An 18887-nucleotide genomic window follows, 5' to 3' on the forward strand; every position below is an offset into this window, starting at 1 on the left:
CTTGCTTGTTCATCAAAGTGGAGAAAATAAGCAGAGCTTTGGTAATTCCGACCAAAGGCCCATCTCGTCCGGGCACTGTGGCCAACCTAATGCCTCTGGGAAGACCCCAAGTAGGACATCGAGACAATATTAACCTTTCTTTAGTAGCTGGCATTCAAAGGTACACTGCCTCCAGACATGAAAGTCGTATGCAGCTATTATGGCTAATAGCCCTTGGTAAACCATGCAGTAGCCTAGCTTTTAAGGACATCGAAGCTAGTGGCCAGACTATAGTCATAGTCCTAGATCTGGAAGGAGCCAACTAGTCCAACCCCTGATGAAGGTAGGAAATTGAAAGGTAGTGCAGACAGATGGCAATCCAGCCTCTGCTCTTCAGCACAGAACAGCCTCTTCCCCTTTTGAGGCAGTGAATTTCCTAAGTTACTTATGTGTTGTGTGAATCAAGGCTTTCTTACATCTATCTTCTGTAGTCTGACTGTCTTTTTACCAAGCAGACATCCACAACCATTGTTCACGCCTACGTAAGCCAATAGTTTTGGGTTCACAGTAATTGCACACGCCTTGTTCAACGCTTTCCCCAGCAGTATGTGCCCGTTACCTGAAGCGATGGAGCAGGTCCCAGTTGTATGTCTGTCTCTAACCCTGGGCCAACCGTACATGACATAACAGCCACTGTGGCCTCCGCTCCGTCACTTTGCAATGCGATTCTATGTAGTTTGACTTGAATAACATAAAATAACATATATAATGTTATTTATGTTATTTTCCACGTGAAGAACTCCTGTAAACCTTGCCGTTTTGAAACTCAGTGAGGCAGGCGTCTTAGACAAGCTGAAAAACAAATGGTGGTACGATAAAGGTGAATGTGGACCCAAGGACTCTGGAAGTAAGGTCAGTCGCTGCAGTTCGGGACCTAATATTGTGGTAACAAGGGAGTAATGGTCACCTAGGGATGCTTATCAATAAGCTGTTTAATGACGGTCATTGTAGTAGACAACTTGAGCTTTCCTTCCCAGCCCTAAGCAGAAAAGTAAATATATTTGTTTGAAGTTATAAAAAAAGCATCCCTAAAAATGTATCCCATCCATAACACAATTTAATGCTTCATCCCCGCAATGAATCAAATACAGAACTCTAAGAATGTCTGTGGAGGGTGTTCAGGTTCATACTTGGCAAAGGTGTCGAGAGCACAGAGGGGCCACCACTGTGATGCACCCGTTGAGTACATAATTCTAGATGCCCTCTTCTTCTGGATTAGGACCACTTACAGTCAAAGGTGTTGATGACTGCCCTTAGCAATAGCCCTGAGATCAACTAAACTATTGTATTATATATTAAAGGCAGCTCTGTGTCCAGGATGACTCTCTCTCTCACTAGTTAACTGTGGTAACACTATCGTGACACACTTATAATTGCCAAAAATATAGTTTCAGAGGGCAGCCATTTTGGTCTGCAGTAGAAGAGCTAGATTTTAGTCCAGGAACACCTTAGAGACCAACAAGATTTTGGGGGTATCAGCTTCTGAGAGTCAAAAGTCCCTTCATCAAGAAGAGTTCCTTCAAAGAGAGTAGGCAGTGCTTCCATGTTGAATGACCATATTGCCCTAACCCTTTTAATAATGAAGGAAGGCCTGCCCCACAGAAACTTAACCTTGAAAACATTTTATGAATCGTACAGGCTTTAAGGCCAATTATGACATTTCCCCTCCCCAGAGTGAGTCCATGAGAAAACACTTCTTCATGGTGACAACTCCATCATCTTGGTTATCTGGTTCTTGCCTAGCTGAATATTCAATAGTACCTCTTCAAATTAAACTGTTATACTAAACATACTGGGTAATCTCCATGCCGGTGAAATTCAGTTTAGAATAAGAACACTGGCAACTTTTGTTTTAAAATATGTATATAACTCATGGCATTGCTTTCTTAATGTCCAGTACAATGCCAAATCCTGACATTTTGTTTAGCCCAAGGAATTATGATAAAACACAATCTAGACATATCTTCTTGATATCCTGAAATGTCAAATGTGCAACTAGATGCCCAAACAGTAAAGTCTTGCAACACAAGGCACTCACTATCAAAAAGGCACTATCACTACTTATTAAAAATACTTATTTGTAAAACAAAGATTCACTTATCTAACTTTATTTTGGATTATCAAATAGTAAGATATGATTGTTGTTGTTGTCAATGTTATTATTAACCTAGTAACCCACAGTGACATAAAGAGTGTACTTTTTAAAGAGGACAGCATACCCAGGGAAAATTAGGTGTGTTAAAGTTCCTGAAGTTCCAAGTGGTCCTAATCCAGAGAGTGCTGTTACATTTCTGTATGGATTTGTACTTAAGCAACAAGGCACTCCTCCCGATTTTCCCAACCTGCAAGTCTATCTCCCACTTCACTGCCCACATCCCAAGTAGTTGTATAAATTCAGGGGGATTTGCTTTGTGGTAGGAAGTGAGATGGTTGCCATTTATGAAAAAGACACTGTGCTAGATCCAGAGACACTTTTCCATTAAGCCTTCCCTGCAACAGAGGAAGTTTTTCTCTGGCAAAGGAAGTATTACAGAAAGGAGTCATTGGATATGACTCATTGTGCCCTGCAGGTATTCTGGAGGAGGCACAGTGGCTTTCACGTGATGTCAGTGTGATTTAAATGCCATCCACAGGGCAGTCCTGAATAGAGTGACACCCTTCGAAGCCCATTGACTTCAACGGACTTAGCAGGGTGTAATTCTGCTTAAGATTGTTCTGGAAGTCTGCTATTTAACTAAACCAGGTCCAGTTAATGCACGTAGTATGAAAGGAACCCCACCAGAGATAACTGATTTTCAGGAAGCACTTTAAGGATCTTCTAACATCCCCCACGCTCAGGTCACCGTTAAATGTCAGTCCTGAGAGCCAAAATAGATAAGCTTTATTGATGCCGCAGTTAATAGTGGCAACCTGTTTAACAGCTATTCATTACCAAGGGACAAATTGCATCCTAAAGTATTGGTAAAGAACACATAATCTTTTGCAAGGAAGGGATGGCACCTTGTCTTTTTTTAAAAAAAAAATGTTTTTTGTTTATATGTCTGTCAATTCTGTAAACCCCGACAGGCCCGATTATCTCAAAGACGCTTGTCGGGGCTGTCTTTTTGTTGCTTCTACTTATTTCAAGGAAAACTGTTTACTCATCATGTCTGTGCTTTCTCGTATTGTAGTGTTTGTTTGCTTGCGCCTGTGCCCTGCGTCTGCATTTTAACGCCATCCCTTCTGTCTCCCCCAGGACAAGACGAGTGCCCTGAGTCTCAGCAACGTTGCCGGAGTCTTCTACATTCTGGTTGGAGGCCTGGGCTTGGCTATGCTGGTGGCTTTGATAGAGTTCTGTTACAAATCCAGGGCCGAAGCGAAGAGAATGAAGGTGGCAAAGAGTGCACAGACTTTTAACCCAACTTCCTCGCAGAATACCCAGAATTTAGCAACTTATAGAGAAGGTTACAACGTATATGGAACCGAGAGTGTTAAAATTTAGGGGTAGGACTTAGGGCCTACTAACAGTGAGTGGGTGATGCATCATCTTGTCATGCGGTGTTGTGACCTGTCTGTCCAGTGGTGGTAACTGCTTGCTTCTAAAGAGAGCTTCCTCTAAAAAAATAACTGGTTCCGTTAATTTTGGCTGCAGATGTTTAGTATATTTACTCATATGCTACTCATAGACATCTGCATTGCAGGGGGTCATATTTTTTTTTAAAAAAATAGTGCATAAATTTAAAAGTATATTTTTATACAATGGGGAGGTTATAAATTAACTTGGGTCTTTACACCTCTTTGAAATTTTAGATTTCACAGTCTAACTGTAGATTTAAAAAAAAAACAACGAAAGAATAAGACAATAAGATTTCCTGATAGAGCCACTGGAGGAAAAAGACAGCAGGTTTTTTAAAACATACATTTATAAATATATAAGTTTAAATAGACATACCAATATTTCATTTCACAAACCGATCAATTTTCAAAATTCATCCAGCTAATTAATTCTGAATTCTGAATACAGATATCAACACTTTCCCCCAGTCACTTACCAATGCACTTACCAATGCACTAATATCTTTTATAATCATTCTATCTCACTAATCTCAACATATTACCAATTTATTTTCCCCCTACAAAATGGCGACCTTTTCAGCCCGCTTAGGAACCCAGTCCCCGTAGAGGAAGGAAAGGGGTTCCCACAGGCAATGCAATTAGCTGCATGGGTCCCAATGTTCCCTTTAAGCTGTGGAGTCCTGTGAGCAAATATTCTCCTTTGTGAGCTGCTGGCATTAAAGTTGTGAGCAAGTGATTTGGACAAAACTGCCAATCTGCATGGGGGGAAATGGTGACCTTTTCAGCCCACATAGGAACCCAGTCCCGGTAGAGGAAGGAAAGGGGTTCCCACAGGTGGTGCAATTAGCTGCACGGGTCCCCCCCCCCCCAAAAAAAGCATGTACCATGTCTTTGAGCCATTGTAGAAACCCGTGAAGACAGCACCCAGGTAGTATCTCCAGTCTGCAAGTAATTTTCTCAAAATGTTGAAGGTGGTACAGCAGAGGACTTGTGGTGAACACAGTGCAGACTCATCCCACTTATTGCTTCTATGTAGATGGGTTTTACTGGCTTTATTAGTACTACCAGGAAATGTGCAAAACTTAATTGGCTGCAGACAGGAAGGGAAACATAAAAACTGAGTTTGCTCATCACCGTCAATAATGCTATCTACCATAACAGCTGCAACCCTCTTAAAAACTGTTGTCGCCCCTGCCCCCGCTGCATCATCAGGGCTTCAGGGCTAGCCCAATGGCACAAGCAACCTACCTAGTAGCTTTGAATGGTAGTACGTCTAGAGACGTTGGTGCCACCTCATGCAAGTCAGACCGTGTGTCCCAGGAACCCTTGCAATGTTGCAGAGGATTTAGTCCTCAAATTTCTACCCCGCCCTCCCAGCTGAAGCCGGCTCAAATGTCAAGATGTGGCTTCTTTGGGAAAGTGAAATGTCCTGGTGCCACACAGATCTTGGGCTGCAGTTCTGTACGTTGCTGCACCTGTAGAAAAGAGTAAGAGTCCAGGAGCACCTTAAAGACTAACAAAATATTTGGCAGGGGATGAGCTTTCTGAAGAAGCGAGCAGTGACTCACGAAAGCTCCTACCCTGCCACAAATGTTGTTAGTCTTTAAGGTGCCACTGGACTCTTACTCTTTTCTCCTGCTACAGACAAACACGCCTACCCCTCTTCATCTGTCTCCATAGCTGCACCTGCTTATCACTGATATCGTGACCTCACGTTACTATGTGCAGGAATGCAAATGAGACATTTAGTGCAGACCTCATGGCCTTGGGAACCAGCCACTGGATCTCGGGTCCCAATTCCACCGTAGCATTTGAACTCAGTCAGGTCAAGGATGCCCACCCGACAGCTATGGGGGAGCAGCTTTCCAAGGAAGCAGTCCCACACCTCTGCAGGCTGCATGGGAATGAGGAAGCTGGGCGGGCAGGACAGTAGTGTGGAGTTGGCACTTCCTCTGCAAGAAGGGCCAGTTCTTGGCAAAAGACCCAGGCAACAGCCCCATGCGCCTGGCAGCATCATTTACAGGTAGTTTGTAGCTATGTAGGATGAGCTCGTGGAGAGACGGATCCTGCCTCTGAAAGGGAGTCATTTTAGTTTACGAATCTAATAGGTGAAATGGCTCAACCATTCCAGTTTTTGACACGTTCCCGCCTTGGGGACCCTATTTTGATGGAAAGGCAGCATATAAATGTTTTAAATGAATAAGTGTTAGAGGCCAGTTCGTAGACATGCACGGCTAAGCTCCATGTCAGTGTAGTGGGAACAGAACACGTTCCCTCCCCCAACTCCCATGCACATCACACCACTGGATAGTTCATGCATAGGTTCAACTTAAGGCTGCCAGTTGCCTGGTGCTAGCAGGGAAACTCCTGCCAGCATTCAATGGAGTGGGGGGGGGGAGGCAGCGTTGCATAAGGCCACCTCACTTCCAGCTAGGAACCCAAAAGTGATGTTGCTACATCGCATAATGCTCTAGGAATTTCCCTGATCACTACTGTGACATCACATCCAGTTACGCCAATAGAAGTGGCCGGGGCTTTTTTTGTAGAAAAAGCCCAGCAGGAACTCATTAGCATAATAGGCCACACCCAGCAGCAGAAACTCAATAGCATATTAGGCCGCATTCCCATGTTGCCAGAAGTGTGCTCATCCAGCCATACCCACCTTTTGCTTCTTATTCTGTTTACCTTGTTTGTTGTCAAAACCCAGGGCCCTTTTGGTAGCAGGAACTCCTTTGCATGTTAGGCTACACACCCCTAATGTAGCCAATCCTAATGAGTTTCTGCTGTTGGGTGTGGCCTATTATGCTAATGAGTTCCTGCTGGGCGTGGCCAACTTGGGAGCCAGCCAGAACCCCGTTCCTGTGCGTTCCTGCCCAAAAATAGTCCTGGAAGTAGCATTAGGGTCTCACACGATGCTCTCTTGCTAGGTCTCTGCCCCCCCCCCCAAGTCTCCCACCAGTTGCCAGCACTGTGCTGGCAACACTACATCTCCTCCTCTTCACAGACTGGGAATCAAGATCATAGGAACTGGGCCAACCGGCGTGACTTTAATCTGTGCAGTGCAAAAGTATGAATTTCACCTCTCTGGGGTGCATTCTAAATACCTGAGAAAGTGAATGTCTCAACCAGCTCACAGTGTAAACCTCAGAGTAGCAATGTTGTTTAACCATATCCACGGAGATGGAAACTGCAACACCCTATGCAAACAGAACTTCGCTATCAGGAAATGTAACAGTTAAGCGGTGAAGCAGAACTTTTATTTTGCCACCTAGAAGAACGTGAAAGGAAAAGAACTATTTTTTTATGATGTTTATTTATTATTTATATAGCGCTGGAGCACACGGTGCTGCACAATAGGTGAAATGTGCCAGACAGATAACAGGCCCTTGTCCCAAGGAGGTTACAGTCTAAAGGCCCAGCCGATACAAAACAGAACAATACAATACAGAACAAACACAGCATGAAAAGAGAATGGTGTGTGGCCATTATGGCTGGAGCGCTCCAAGGAATTAGGTGGGTGTTCAGAAGGGGGGTGAAGGTGAGGGAGGGGGCTTGGTGCACATGGAATGGAACATTACTGGTTCTTTGGGAAAACAAGGTTGCACTTACCTGTAACTGTTGTTCATCGAGTGGTCTTCTGTGCAGGCACACATGGGATCTGCGCAGGCGCAGGCCGGCCTGCGCCTGCGCAGATCCCATGTGATCGAGTGGTCTCCTGCGCAGATCCCATGTGGGACTGCACAGAAGCCATGATGATGAACACTCTCACCCTTTATGCCAAAAAAAGGCCTGCCAGGAGCCCGGCTTCCAAAGACCTCTAGAAGAGTTTCAGTCATATAAGACAGGGATGGAGGTCTCAAGCTATAAAAAAAAATTATGTCTGCACAATGTCCCTCATTTTCTTCAGCTCACAGCGTGGCTCATTGGTGCGAGCGGCCAAAGGGTGTGTGTTTTTTAAAACACACACATTGAAAAAAGCCGTGCATTAGGCTACACAATTGGGTCATTCTGGGAGCGGGATAAAATGAAAAAGACACTACAAGTGTGCCTCTTAAGGATATAGGTCAGGGCACTGTGCCAATGGGCCGTGATCAGGCACCCAGGTTTGTAGGTAGCCCCCACCAGTTTCAATCAACAGGTTAAACATTCAAACTTGTCAATGGAATCTGCCTGCCAGAGTATACTCAGATCAGCTGTTACGTTCATTCTCCTGGACCACAAATTTTGGCTTTCATTTTAATCAAGTTTGTCTCTAAATCTTTACACTGGCAAACAGAAGCCTGGACATTTGCCTCCAGCAGCAGGAGGGGAGGCGGATTTGCCCCCGCACTCTGTGCAGCTCAATGTCCCCCCCCCCACGTCATCCCTAGTTTCTTTCCCCTCCAACCTTAATAACTCCTAATGCCTCACCTGCTGCATTCCTTCCCACCCCATGTGCTAGTCTCTGAAAAGCTTTGTTTTTTAAAAAAAATTAAAACCCTATCTTAGCCATGCAGATCTTGTTATCGAGGCACACAATGCGGTTCCATTAAAGGTGGCACTTTCCCCCTGGGCAGGAGCCTTCTGTTGATATGGCAGAAGAACTTCTTCTGACAGTGGGCACTCCTTGTACCAGAAGAAAGCACCACCATTCACAAAAATAGATTTGTGGGATCTGGCTTTATTAGTTGCAAAAAAAATGTTTTCAGGTGCTGCATATTCTTATTTGCACAACTGATGCCTTTTTCTTTGTGACAACTGTGCAGTCCCTGCCACTCTAGATTCCAAGGAGAGGGCAGCATTGCTCTTGAGAAATGGGGATAATCCTCAGCTGATGTAACCCAGCTCTTCCTAGGGTTGCCAGCCTAGGGGATCCCCTGCCCTCAGGCCCCACGCCCAGCATCAATCAGCTGGCTAGTGGAGGGACTTACCAGGAGAAAGATGAAGGCCCAGGCAACACCACCAGTGACATTGCAGTGTCACTTCCAGCATGCACAAGAAGTGGCATCATCATGCCTGTGGTGTCCAGGGAATGCTCTGATATTTGGGCAAAACACTCTATGGTAGAGAAGCCATTTTTACCATAGAGGTTTTGTCCAAAAACCAGAGCGTCATCACAATGTCACAGTGTAATGAATTCACTTCCAGTGCATGCTGGAAATGATGTAGCCACATTGCCAGCGATGTTACCTGGGCTTCCCTCCCACTCCTGGTAAGTCGTCCCCCCCCCATCCCCTGCTGGTTGCCAGGACAAACCTGGCAGCCCTAGCTTTTCCTCATTGCACCTGCTGAAGAAGAGTGTCTTGGGACTCATGGAGGCCACATGAGTTGTGACCACATGCCAGTCTGAGAATGTGTCCCCTTCCACAAGTTTTAATCCCTTTCAGGGCCTGCAATCTCTTTCATCCTTGTGCATTATTTCTTTGAACTCAGCACTAGTTGCACTCAAAAGTTGCTTTAAGCCAAACCAAGGCTTTTATGCTTCCCCCCAGTAAGACTTTTGAGAGTCTGAACAGAAATAAAAAGTGTAAAACATCCTCAGGCATTACAGGTCATGAAGTGGAGTGAGGAGGTTTAATTTTTTCAGCAAATGGGTACCTTTATGCTAATTTAAAGCATGGAAAATGGCACAGAGGGAATGAATACACCCTAAACACACTTCCTGTGTGCCTTAATCCAGTTCACAGCCCCCTTCCCCAGCTGCTTTAAACGATAGATAGATAGATAGATAGATAGATAGATAGATGATAGATAGATAGATAGATAGATAGATAGATAGATAGATGACAGACAGACAGACAGACAGACAGACAGACAGACAGACAGACAGATAGATAGATAGATAGATAGATGGTGGATGGATGGGAGTTCCTAAATAAGAATTCCCATCATTGGGTCTTGCTTGAGCCTTACTTGATCATATCTTCAGAGCATGTCCTCTCAGTGTTCTAGAAAAGAAGGCAGGGTGGTAACACCCAGCAGAGAAATACAAAAGACAGACACCAGCTAATATTGGAAATGTATTATTGCCATGCTGATTCCCGATATATTTCCTTCAATGAAACCTCAAAATTGCATAATGGCAAAAAATATAATTGGTCCATTTCCATGGAAACTATCATCCATCTAATAGTAAACTGGCTGACCACTGGGTGGATAAGAAACCTGCATCATGAGGCCCGACTCAGACAAGGTAGCAGATTCTACACACTTGGGAGACTCTCTAGGTAGGCAGGAAAACATGACTTCATAAATTAAGTAATAGAAAAAAGGAAGGGAAACTCTCCAATGGGTCTCATGAGGACTAAATGTGCTCCAGAGGGAATGGAATATTGAGAGCAGCGAAGAACAAGTTTGGAGAAGAAAAATTTTTTTGGAGGGGAGGCAGGCCCATAGGAAGACAATTTTGGTTGGAGGGGCAGGGGAGTGGGGAACCTAATTAGATTACTAATTAGATTAGATTAGTTCCCAGGGAAGATTGCTTAGGGGCCTCCCCTTCCCTTCCAAAGCTGCCCTGCCGCTTCTGGTCAGTTTCACCCCCCTCTGATCAGCTGTTAAACCTCTAGGAAAGAAAGAGGGAGAGGGAAGGCATGCCTTCTCTTTCCTTTCCAAGCCCCCCTCCCCTGCAGCAGCCCCGCCCTGCCGTGTCTGGTCAGTTTCACTCCTGCAGATCAGTTGTTACACCTAACAGCTCATCAGTGGGAGTGAAACTAACCAGAAGCTGCAGGGCAGCTCCCCTGGAAGAGCCAGTGAGGCGATGGAGGAGCAGGGGTAAGGAGCACGGCACAGTGGGGGTGGGGCAGGGCTCATCCCTGGTGGGACTCCACCCCCAAGTGCCCCACTGTGGCTACAGGCCTGAGGGGAAGGGTGATTTGGGAAGACAGAGCACTGATGAGGAAGTATGTGATATGATGACATCTGGACATGAGAAATAGCACATTAAGCCAGAGAGGTGGGAATTTGACACATAGCTGCTATTTCGGGGGCAGCACTGTGTTACTTATGCCATGTTGTGGTGCCCTGAAGCTACTGCTGAGGACCAAAGCTCTTCCTTAGGAGGGAACTGCCAGTTCCCCAGGGAAGGCCATATTCCTCCCTGGCCCATGACTACACCAAACTCTGATTTGTGACATAGGATGTGGGAACTTGGCATGTTTTATCAGGGTACCACAGGGAGTTTTATGTCTTCCTATACATATGAATTAATGCTAGCCAGTACAGCAATTCCCTACTTGTTGCAGGATTTTAGTTTGCTTCCTTGGAGCCATTGGCCTTAATCTGCCACTCCGCTAAATAAAGTTTGAAGCCTTCCTCTAGCCTACGGAGACTTCCTCCCACAGAAGAGCTACTTCTGTTGGAGAAAGGCTCCTTCGCCCAGAGGAATTTCCTCCAGCCTCAAGTGCAATGCCCCTATTTAAAACATGTCCTCAAGGTGCTTACCAAGCTCAGCCTGGGCTCTTTTCTTTGTCATTAGCTGGCTTGGTCCAATGCCAAGGCAGCAACTGAGCCCACCAGCTGTATTTAGTTTCATTGCCTCTTAGGGAAGCACGGACCTTTCCTTCTGGCCTTAAGGAGGTTGCCAGGAATGACAGAATTAGGAACCTCTGTCAAAACCTGGACCATACAGGCAGCAGATGAGGCGGGAGAGCTACTTTGGACTGCATGTCAAAACCTGCTTCTCAGGCAGAAGGATTCTAGCCTAGTTTTCTCCTTAGCATAATAGTTTTCTACGTGTAGTGGTTTCCCCCCCAAGCTGCCATCTGAAATGATTCAGTCCTGTAGAACTTTTATCCCCTTGGTGGCTGTTTAATTAGATGTGTTCAGACTGTATTTTCATTGATAAGGCAGTACAGAGGTGTTTTAGGTATATCTGGAAGCCACTAAAAGCTTGCTGCCCCAAAGCTACCAAGGAGCCCTTTCCACTCACAGTGTATGCATTTCCAGAAAGTCAGGCAGGGGATACTACTAGCCTCCTGCCCTCCATCCGCCCCCCCCCCGCCCCCTTAGGGAGGGGTTAGGGATGGGCACAAACATAAAAAAAACAGTTTGGGGCTCAGGGCAGCCCCCAAACTGAGCCAAAAGGCCCCAAACCAAACCAGCGAGTTCAGTTCCCCCTTTCTCCTGGTCATGGCTTGCCACGGCCAGGAAAGGGGGGGATCGCCTGGGAAGTGGGGAGAGTGAAGCGGGGGGAGGGAAACCAACAGGTTTAATGGCTCACAGCCATCTAAACCTAACAGCTGACGGGTGGACCCACTCTACTGTTATGCTGAAATGGCTGCCATCCATTTCAGCCTAAGAAGGGGGTGGGTCCACCCATCAGCTGTTAGGCTGAAATGGCTCAAAACTAACTGGGAAGGGAGAGTGTGAATCTAGAAATGAAAAGGTGGAAACTCTCCCAAAACGTTTTTAAGACAAGTAATGATACTCATAGGAATATGTGTTTACATATTCAATATATTTAATATATTCCTATGAGTATCATTACTTGTCTTAAAAACTTTTTGGGAGAGTTTCCACCTTTTCATAGGCTGAAATGGCTGGCAGTCATTTCACCAGTCCATTTCGCTCGAAGCCAAGGGGAAGCAAAATGGACCACTGAAACAGCTCACAGCCATTTCAACCTAACAGCAGGGCAGGTCCACCCATCAGCTGTTACGCCTGAAATGGCTGGCAGCTATTTCACCGGTCCATTTCGCTCTCCTCGCTTTGAAGTGGGGGAAGCAAAACCAACTGTTGAAATGGCTCGCAGTCATTTCAACGTAGCAGCTGACGGGCAGGCCCCAAACCACTCAGCTATTAGGGCCTAAACAGCCGAACTGAACTGGACAAAAGTCCAGTATATGTTTTGGGAATGCGATTTCCACGAACATCAGTTTGAGGGCTCCAAAGCAGCCCGAGTTTGTGCCAGATTTTGGCTCATGAGCTGGTTTATGCCCATCCCTACCACCAATAGCCTCTGTGATGCTGCAGGGCTTGGAAGACCATGAGAAGAGGAGCAAGAGAAGTACTTTGTACAGCATTTTGGTCACAAGGATCAATGCGTGTGTGCATGCATGTATGTAAATGACTAGGATTCCTAAGTAATCAAAACCAGAATACCCCTTTCAGTTTAAAGCTGCTTCCCTTCTTCCATACGTTCCGTAGCACAAGAGACTCTTAATTTATTGTCAGAATTGTTTGGAATCCAGCAGCAGATAAGGCTCCACTTGGGTCTCAAGCAAGAAGAGATGTTGAAACTAGGGGTAGATACTCCTGCTACCCATAATGCTCTACAGAAAAGACAACCACATTCCTTCTGCCCCAGTAGTTGTCTAGGATTCTTTTTCCTCTCTGCTCCTTTTCAGAAGGAGGATTCAGACAAGTGTTTTTCCCTGCCATGGTACACTGACCTGGGCAAATGTTATGCATGCAAAGTCAAGTGGAATTGGGTTACCTGAAGGCAACCTACACATAAAAGATCTCTTGACCAACTTTCTCAGAAGATTATTGCAGGGTTGAGGATGGTTGTCTGAATCTGCCCTGTATACCCCTCCTTTGGCCTTCTTTTTCTGTGTTTTGCTCTTGTCTGTCTGCATGCCATATGTGCGTCCTGGCCAGGATTTTTGCAAACAAGATCCATGCAGATTTTGGCCTCAGTCCAACATGTTAGTCACATTTGTATCCCATTCAAATCATTGGACTTTACTTACAACTAACTTGTCCAATCGATTTCAACAGGACTTTCAGCCTAACTACAAGAGGAAGGCACTTTTGGAGACACGTGTTTTCCTGCCTTCTTGACCACAACCTGCAACGATTCCCTCCCCCCAAATGATGGCAAGGGTCAAGGAAGCCTCATGGTTAAAATGCCACATGGCATGGAGGCCAACAGTGAAGAAGGGGAATGAAGTAAAATCCCGTGTCCACCCTCTTGTGCGAATGGAGAAAGGGAGGGGGGGCAAGTTCACCTGATTCTCCTTCCTCACTGCAACCCACCATGCCACATGACACTTTATCTACAGGTTTCCCTCGATCTTCAGCCACCAGCCTTTTACAGGTCTTTGGGGGGGATGCTGGTGGAAGGTGGAGAAGGCATTCATGGTTCATAGCCCCATTGACTATATTGGGACTTTTCTTTGTCCTTTTACTTGCAAATGGGGCATTTCTTTTCTTGAGGAAGCCCAGAGAGGTTTGATCCTCTTCCACCCCTGCCCTGACCACATTTTTACTCGGCAGCAAGGCTCATTTATCATACTTACTTCCAATTGTATGCAGATAGGGTTCTAGCTGTGCAATCCTCTGCATGTTTACTCAGAAGTAAGCCGCTGATGGTCCAATGGGGTTTTCTCCCACGTCAGTGTGCATAGGATTCTACCAATCAACCTGCCAGAAGCAAGTCAAAACCCACTTACTTAGTCAAGACTCCTTAAATTTTTTTAAAATGTGGATGGCCCACCCTAGCCTGATCTCATCAGATCTCAGAAGCTAAGCAGACTCAACACTGGTTAGTACTTGGACGGGAGACCACCAAGGAAATCCAGAGTTGTTGTGCAGAAGCAGGCGATGGCAAACCGGCTCTGTTTGTCTCTTTCCTTGAGAACCCTACGGGGGTCGCCAAAGTTCAGCTGTGACTTGATGGCACTTTCCACTACATATATCTAAATAATTGACCATTTAAGAAGAAATTAACATTTGTTGCCTTTAATTTTTAAGTGTTATGTATCTTTTGTTTTTAACACTTGGAAGCCATCAGTTTTAATTGTGAGGAAAACAAGACTACAATGGATAGAAAGAAATGCTTAAAATGCATAGAACCAAAGCGTGATCTCACCAAAGGCACTTTTGATGTCTCAGTGATTACAATGGATTAGAAATCCATCTACTGGTGTCATTAGGAGTCAGGAGGATTTAAATGGATGGACTGTGGCCAAAGTATAAAGAAAACATGTATTTTTATAAGAAATTGATTGATAGGGTAGACTAGACCATATCCAACTAATGATCTCCACATTTATAAAGTAATTTATGAGACCATTTCAGGGCTGGTAGACCTACCATGAAAGTAAGCAAGAAAATTGACAGGAAACCAATAGTGACTGATCTCCTAAGGAACAATCTGGGCAACCATGAAAATTTTAAATTTTGCCCCCAGAGATTGACTTTTACTAAATTTTAGTATGCTCATCACCTCCAGCTTCATCTCTTTGAGAGCTTTCACACAAGAGTATACATGGCACTATGTGTCTATTAAGTTAACACAATAATGCAGATGTCTACCTATATTTTTGGTGTTTGTCGTGTGCTGGTTTCTTGGGGAACAGAAATATTGTAACACTTCCCTCTTTCCCCCCCCCCTTCCCTTTCTCTGTTTTCCCGTCTCTCTTTTCCCTTCCTTTTTTTCCTGCCTCCTAGCTGACCTTTTCTGAAGCCATACGAAACAAAGCCAGATTATCCATCACAGGCAGCGTGGGAGAAAACGGCCGCGTACTGACTCCCGACTGCCCAAAGGCCGTACACACAGGAACTGCAATTAGACAAAGTTCAGGATTGGCGGTAATTGCATCAGACCTACCATAAAAACCAAAAAAATAATCGAGTGCCTTAATTAAACTGTGTCAGTGACTGAGGGGAATACAGCATGGACTGTAAAACATGACACAGGAAATGTCATTGATGAACTTAGGAACGGGCTGAGTCTGGGGAAGGGCATCCCGACATGCCAGACATCATCAGCAAGAAATGTGTGCATGGGCTCAGCTCGGAAACCCAAACTCAGATTTTATATCAGGAAAAAAAAATCATAATTTAGTTTTGTTGGGGGGAGGAGGAGGAGGGGCTGGGAAAGGAATATTAACAGCAGCAAATTTCACTTTGAGTGGACTTTTAAAAACTAATCAGACTTGCCAATTTAGCGCATTAAAAAAAAACTGTGAAGAACGTACATGAGGAAGGACTATCTTTTTGGTCTTTGTCTTGACCAAGTGGGGAACCAATAGCTCTAGAAGTCAATGAACATGCTAACCTGTGTCTCCAGAAGATCAACATTATACAATGGAAAGAATATCCAACTGTGGAAACGAGTCACTAAACTGTGATAAGAAATTAAATATGTAAATCCTGTGAAAAAAAATAAAAGAAATTAATTACTTTTTTTCTTTGGGAGAAAAAAAAAGAGGAATCTTGAAACATGCTTGCTTCTTAACGGATGTAAATTCAGTAGAGGACAACACAATTCTTTTTTCTAACCATCTTAGGGAACGATTCATTGCAATAATTGATATAAGATGCCATCACTGTAATAAAATTCAAAGACTTTTTTTTTATAAGCATTGTTGGTCATCCTCTCATTTGCTGTTACCGTCATTCTGTCCCATCATTCAGTGTTCCACGGATTTGCATCTGTCTAACTACAAGAAACCAACAAATACGTTTAGAGAGCACCATCAGTCTGCAGTGTAGAATCAAAAGAGACTACGGGTCACTCATGTTACCGATATTATTTATAATCTTGTTCTGTGTAAGAAACTGTGGTTTTTGTACCCACCAAAAAAAGAATAAAACAACAACTGTTCTTTTAATATCTGCCGACCTGGAGTGGTTTTCTGACCATGAGGAACAGAATCGAGGGGGAGAAGAAGGTGTGTTCTGACGTGAAGCTTAACCAAGCATGCATTGTTGGACAAAGGTAACAGTGGACTCTTCTTGGCTCTGCTGTTGGTTCGACATGACCACATGTACACTATGTGTATCTGGTGCTAAAGAACAGATCCTGTGACAAGAGACATGCAGTTCTGTGGCGTGTGTGCATTACACATTTTAATTTCTCAGGTGTTGCATGGTGTATTCTACATTTTTACTACTTCACCAAACATATTCTGCTTCTAGTGCTCAAGGAAAGGCTAAAGAGCTATTTTCAGCAATGGAACCCCTGCCTGGACCACTGCAAATTGCTTTTTCCAAAAATTCTGCCTTCTGATGTTTCACCAGGCACCACCTCAAGGTCTTTCAAGCACGCTGCACCTAGTACCATCTTTTGAGCCTTGTTCTGGCAACTGACTCAAACACTGATTCACCATGCCTCACATGGCCATTTATTTTTTAAACACTGCATGCACATTTTTTAAAAATTAAATGTATATGAGTCCTCCCATTTCCATTTAAAAAAAAGCAGACCCATTTTTTGAAGCATGTAAAAGCTGTTCTGGGGAGGAGGAGGGATTAGTGACACCACGGGCTTCCAGCCAATCATTGTTTTGCAGAGTCAGCTTCTGATGTAAACACCAGACTTGGTTTTGGTCCAGGATAGACACTTGTACATCTAAGCAAAATGCATTGCCTGCATTTCCACAACAGGCTCACCACTTTAACTATGTACATCTGTATATATACCAATTTTGTTTCATTTGGTTTATCCCTTGTCAATAGTAAATATGTGGCTTGTCTCCAATAGAAATAACAGGGATAGTATATGGTTCTTTTTATTCTTGGATGGCAGTTGCAGGAAGACAAGCAGACACACCCTCCATACCTCCAAGTTCTGGTGCTGAAAAGAATGCTTTCTGTACAACCAGAGGGAAGAGACGTGGGGTTACAGAATGAGCTAGCAGTTGGCATTCCCTTGCCAAACCACTGGGGAGTGAAATGTAAGTTCTGGGGCTCAACTCAAGTTTTTCTCCCCCTTCCCCTTGGATATTTGTGGAATCCTGAACAATGACTCCCTTGAGATGAACCTGGCTTCACATTTTAATGCAAACTCCTCAAGACAGCTGAGAGCATCTTCAAGACTTGCTACAGAAAAAAAGAGCCCAGACATTTTGGTATTTGGTTGCCAGTACTTCTTGCCATGTTTGAAGCAGAACTTGTAGTCTGCACAGTGCCCTTGTGCAACTTCTCACTGCAATACTACAAGCCAGGAGGTGGACATAATTATGCATGTGGATAGCAGCACTTCTTTGGTGACATCTGAGACCTATGTGAATTCTACCATCTTAGAACACAAGGAATTTCACAACAGTCCCAGGCAAGAGAGACTGGACTGGGACAATCTGCAAGAACGAGGCAAATCCCATCTTTCCCAAGACTATTTCTTCTTCCCTGAATTGCTACTCTTCTGAGAATAGAATGACGCATTACTGGAAACACAGAGCTTCCAGAGAAAATGGCCTCCCTGTGTCCAGTTCTCTGACCGCCACCCCCAGTGTCACCCTATATGAAGAAATCATGATCTTGTGCCCTGCAACAGCCACAGCCAAGAACTTGGAACCAAAGTAAAAATATATATATACCCACATCCTCTAAATCATATGGCATTTCAGAGCAAGAATAATTCACAACGAACATATAAGACATTAAAATCAATGATACAATAAAACATTAAAATCATTAAAATATCATACAATCACACAGCAACAAAGTTAATGGATTCTAGCTCAGGCATTGACAAGGAAAACAAAAATCAGCCCACAGCCGAGATGAATAAAGAAGTTTCCACCTGGCATCTAAATTTAATCAAACCAGGCATTGGGTGAGCAACTGCAGGTGGGACCACCACTAAGCAAGGGACCACCACTGAGAAGGCCTTGCCTCTGAAGTTGAGGACACAGAGTAGGGCTTCTGTTGAACATCTTAACTGATGGGCAGGTACATGCAAGACCAGTTGCTCCCTGAAGTACCCTGCTTCCCAAATACCTGTATTTTCAATTGTGCCCAGAAATAAATAGGCAGCTAATGCAGTTTCTTTCAAAGTGATAGGATATTTTCCTAATATTTTGTGGCATTCAATGGCCTTCTGGCTGAATTTTGCAGCATTTGTGTCTTCCGAATAGCCTTTAAATGCAGGGCACATTGTAAGAGTCCAATCCAGAGTTGACCAGAGCAGGAACAGTCATAACCAAATTATGCTTCTTAGGGAAAGGGTGAAGCTTGTGCACAATCAAAGTTGAGCAAAGGCACTACATGCAACAGACTTGGTCCTCCATCAGTATGAAACAGTACCTCCCAGGCTTCAAACCTGCCCTTCCAAGGGGATTGCAACTCCCATCCAGAAGAGCCTGATTTCTTAATCCTTGTTGGCAACATCGCCAACCAACAGTGCAATCTGGTTGGAATTAAGCTTTAGTTAGCTTTTGGCCCCCAACCACACCATCATCACGTTCAAAGCACAGTTCAAAGTATCACTGAACTAGCAGGAAAGGAGAAACAGAGCTGGGTGTCATCAGCAAACTGATTATCCTCACTCCAAATCCTTGGACAATCTTTCTCAAGGGTTTCATATGGATGTTAAACTGCATGATTAAATAAGATCTGATGGGACCCCACAGTGTAGTCAAAGTATC

General features: G+C 44.4%; 1 protein-coding gene across 2 annotated transcripts in view; it reads left to right on the forward strand.

Annotated features, from left to right (window-relative positions):
* The window catches only part of GRIA4 (glutamate receptor, ionotropic, AMPA 4), a 329532-nt gene extending 313521 nt beyond the window's left edge, over nucleotides 1–16011 (forward strand). The window contains exons 14-17 of one of the 2 annotated variants that reach the window (XM_015412885.1): nucleotides 777–891; nucleotides 3275–3409; nucleotides 14965–15105; nucleotides 15934–16011. In XM_015412885.1, the coding sequence (XP_015268371.1) occupies nucleotides 777–891; nucleotides 3275–3409; nucleotides 14965–15105; nucleotides 15934–16011 (469 nt within the window). Of the gene's footprint in view, nucleotides 1–776; nucleotides 892–3274; nucleotides 3410–14964; nucleotides 15130–15933 lie in introns of those variants that run through there. The other variant, XM_015412884.1, reaches the window with a different exon arrangement.
* The last annotated feature ends 2876 nt before the right edge of the window (nucleotides 16012–18887 follow it).

This window comes from Gekko japonicus, unplaced genomic scaffold (assembly GCF_001447785.1).
Source record: "Gekko japonicus isolate JY-2015 unplaced genomic scaffold, Gekko_japonicus_V1.1 scaffold1448, whole genome shotgun sequence".
NCBI classification, from domain to species: domain Eukaryota; kingdom Metazoa; phylum Chordata; class Lepidosauria; order Squamata; family Gekkonidae; genus Gekko; species Gekko japonicus.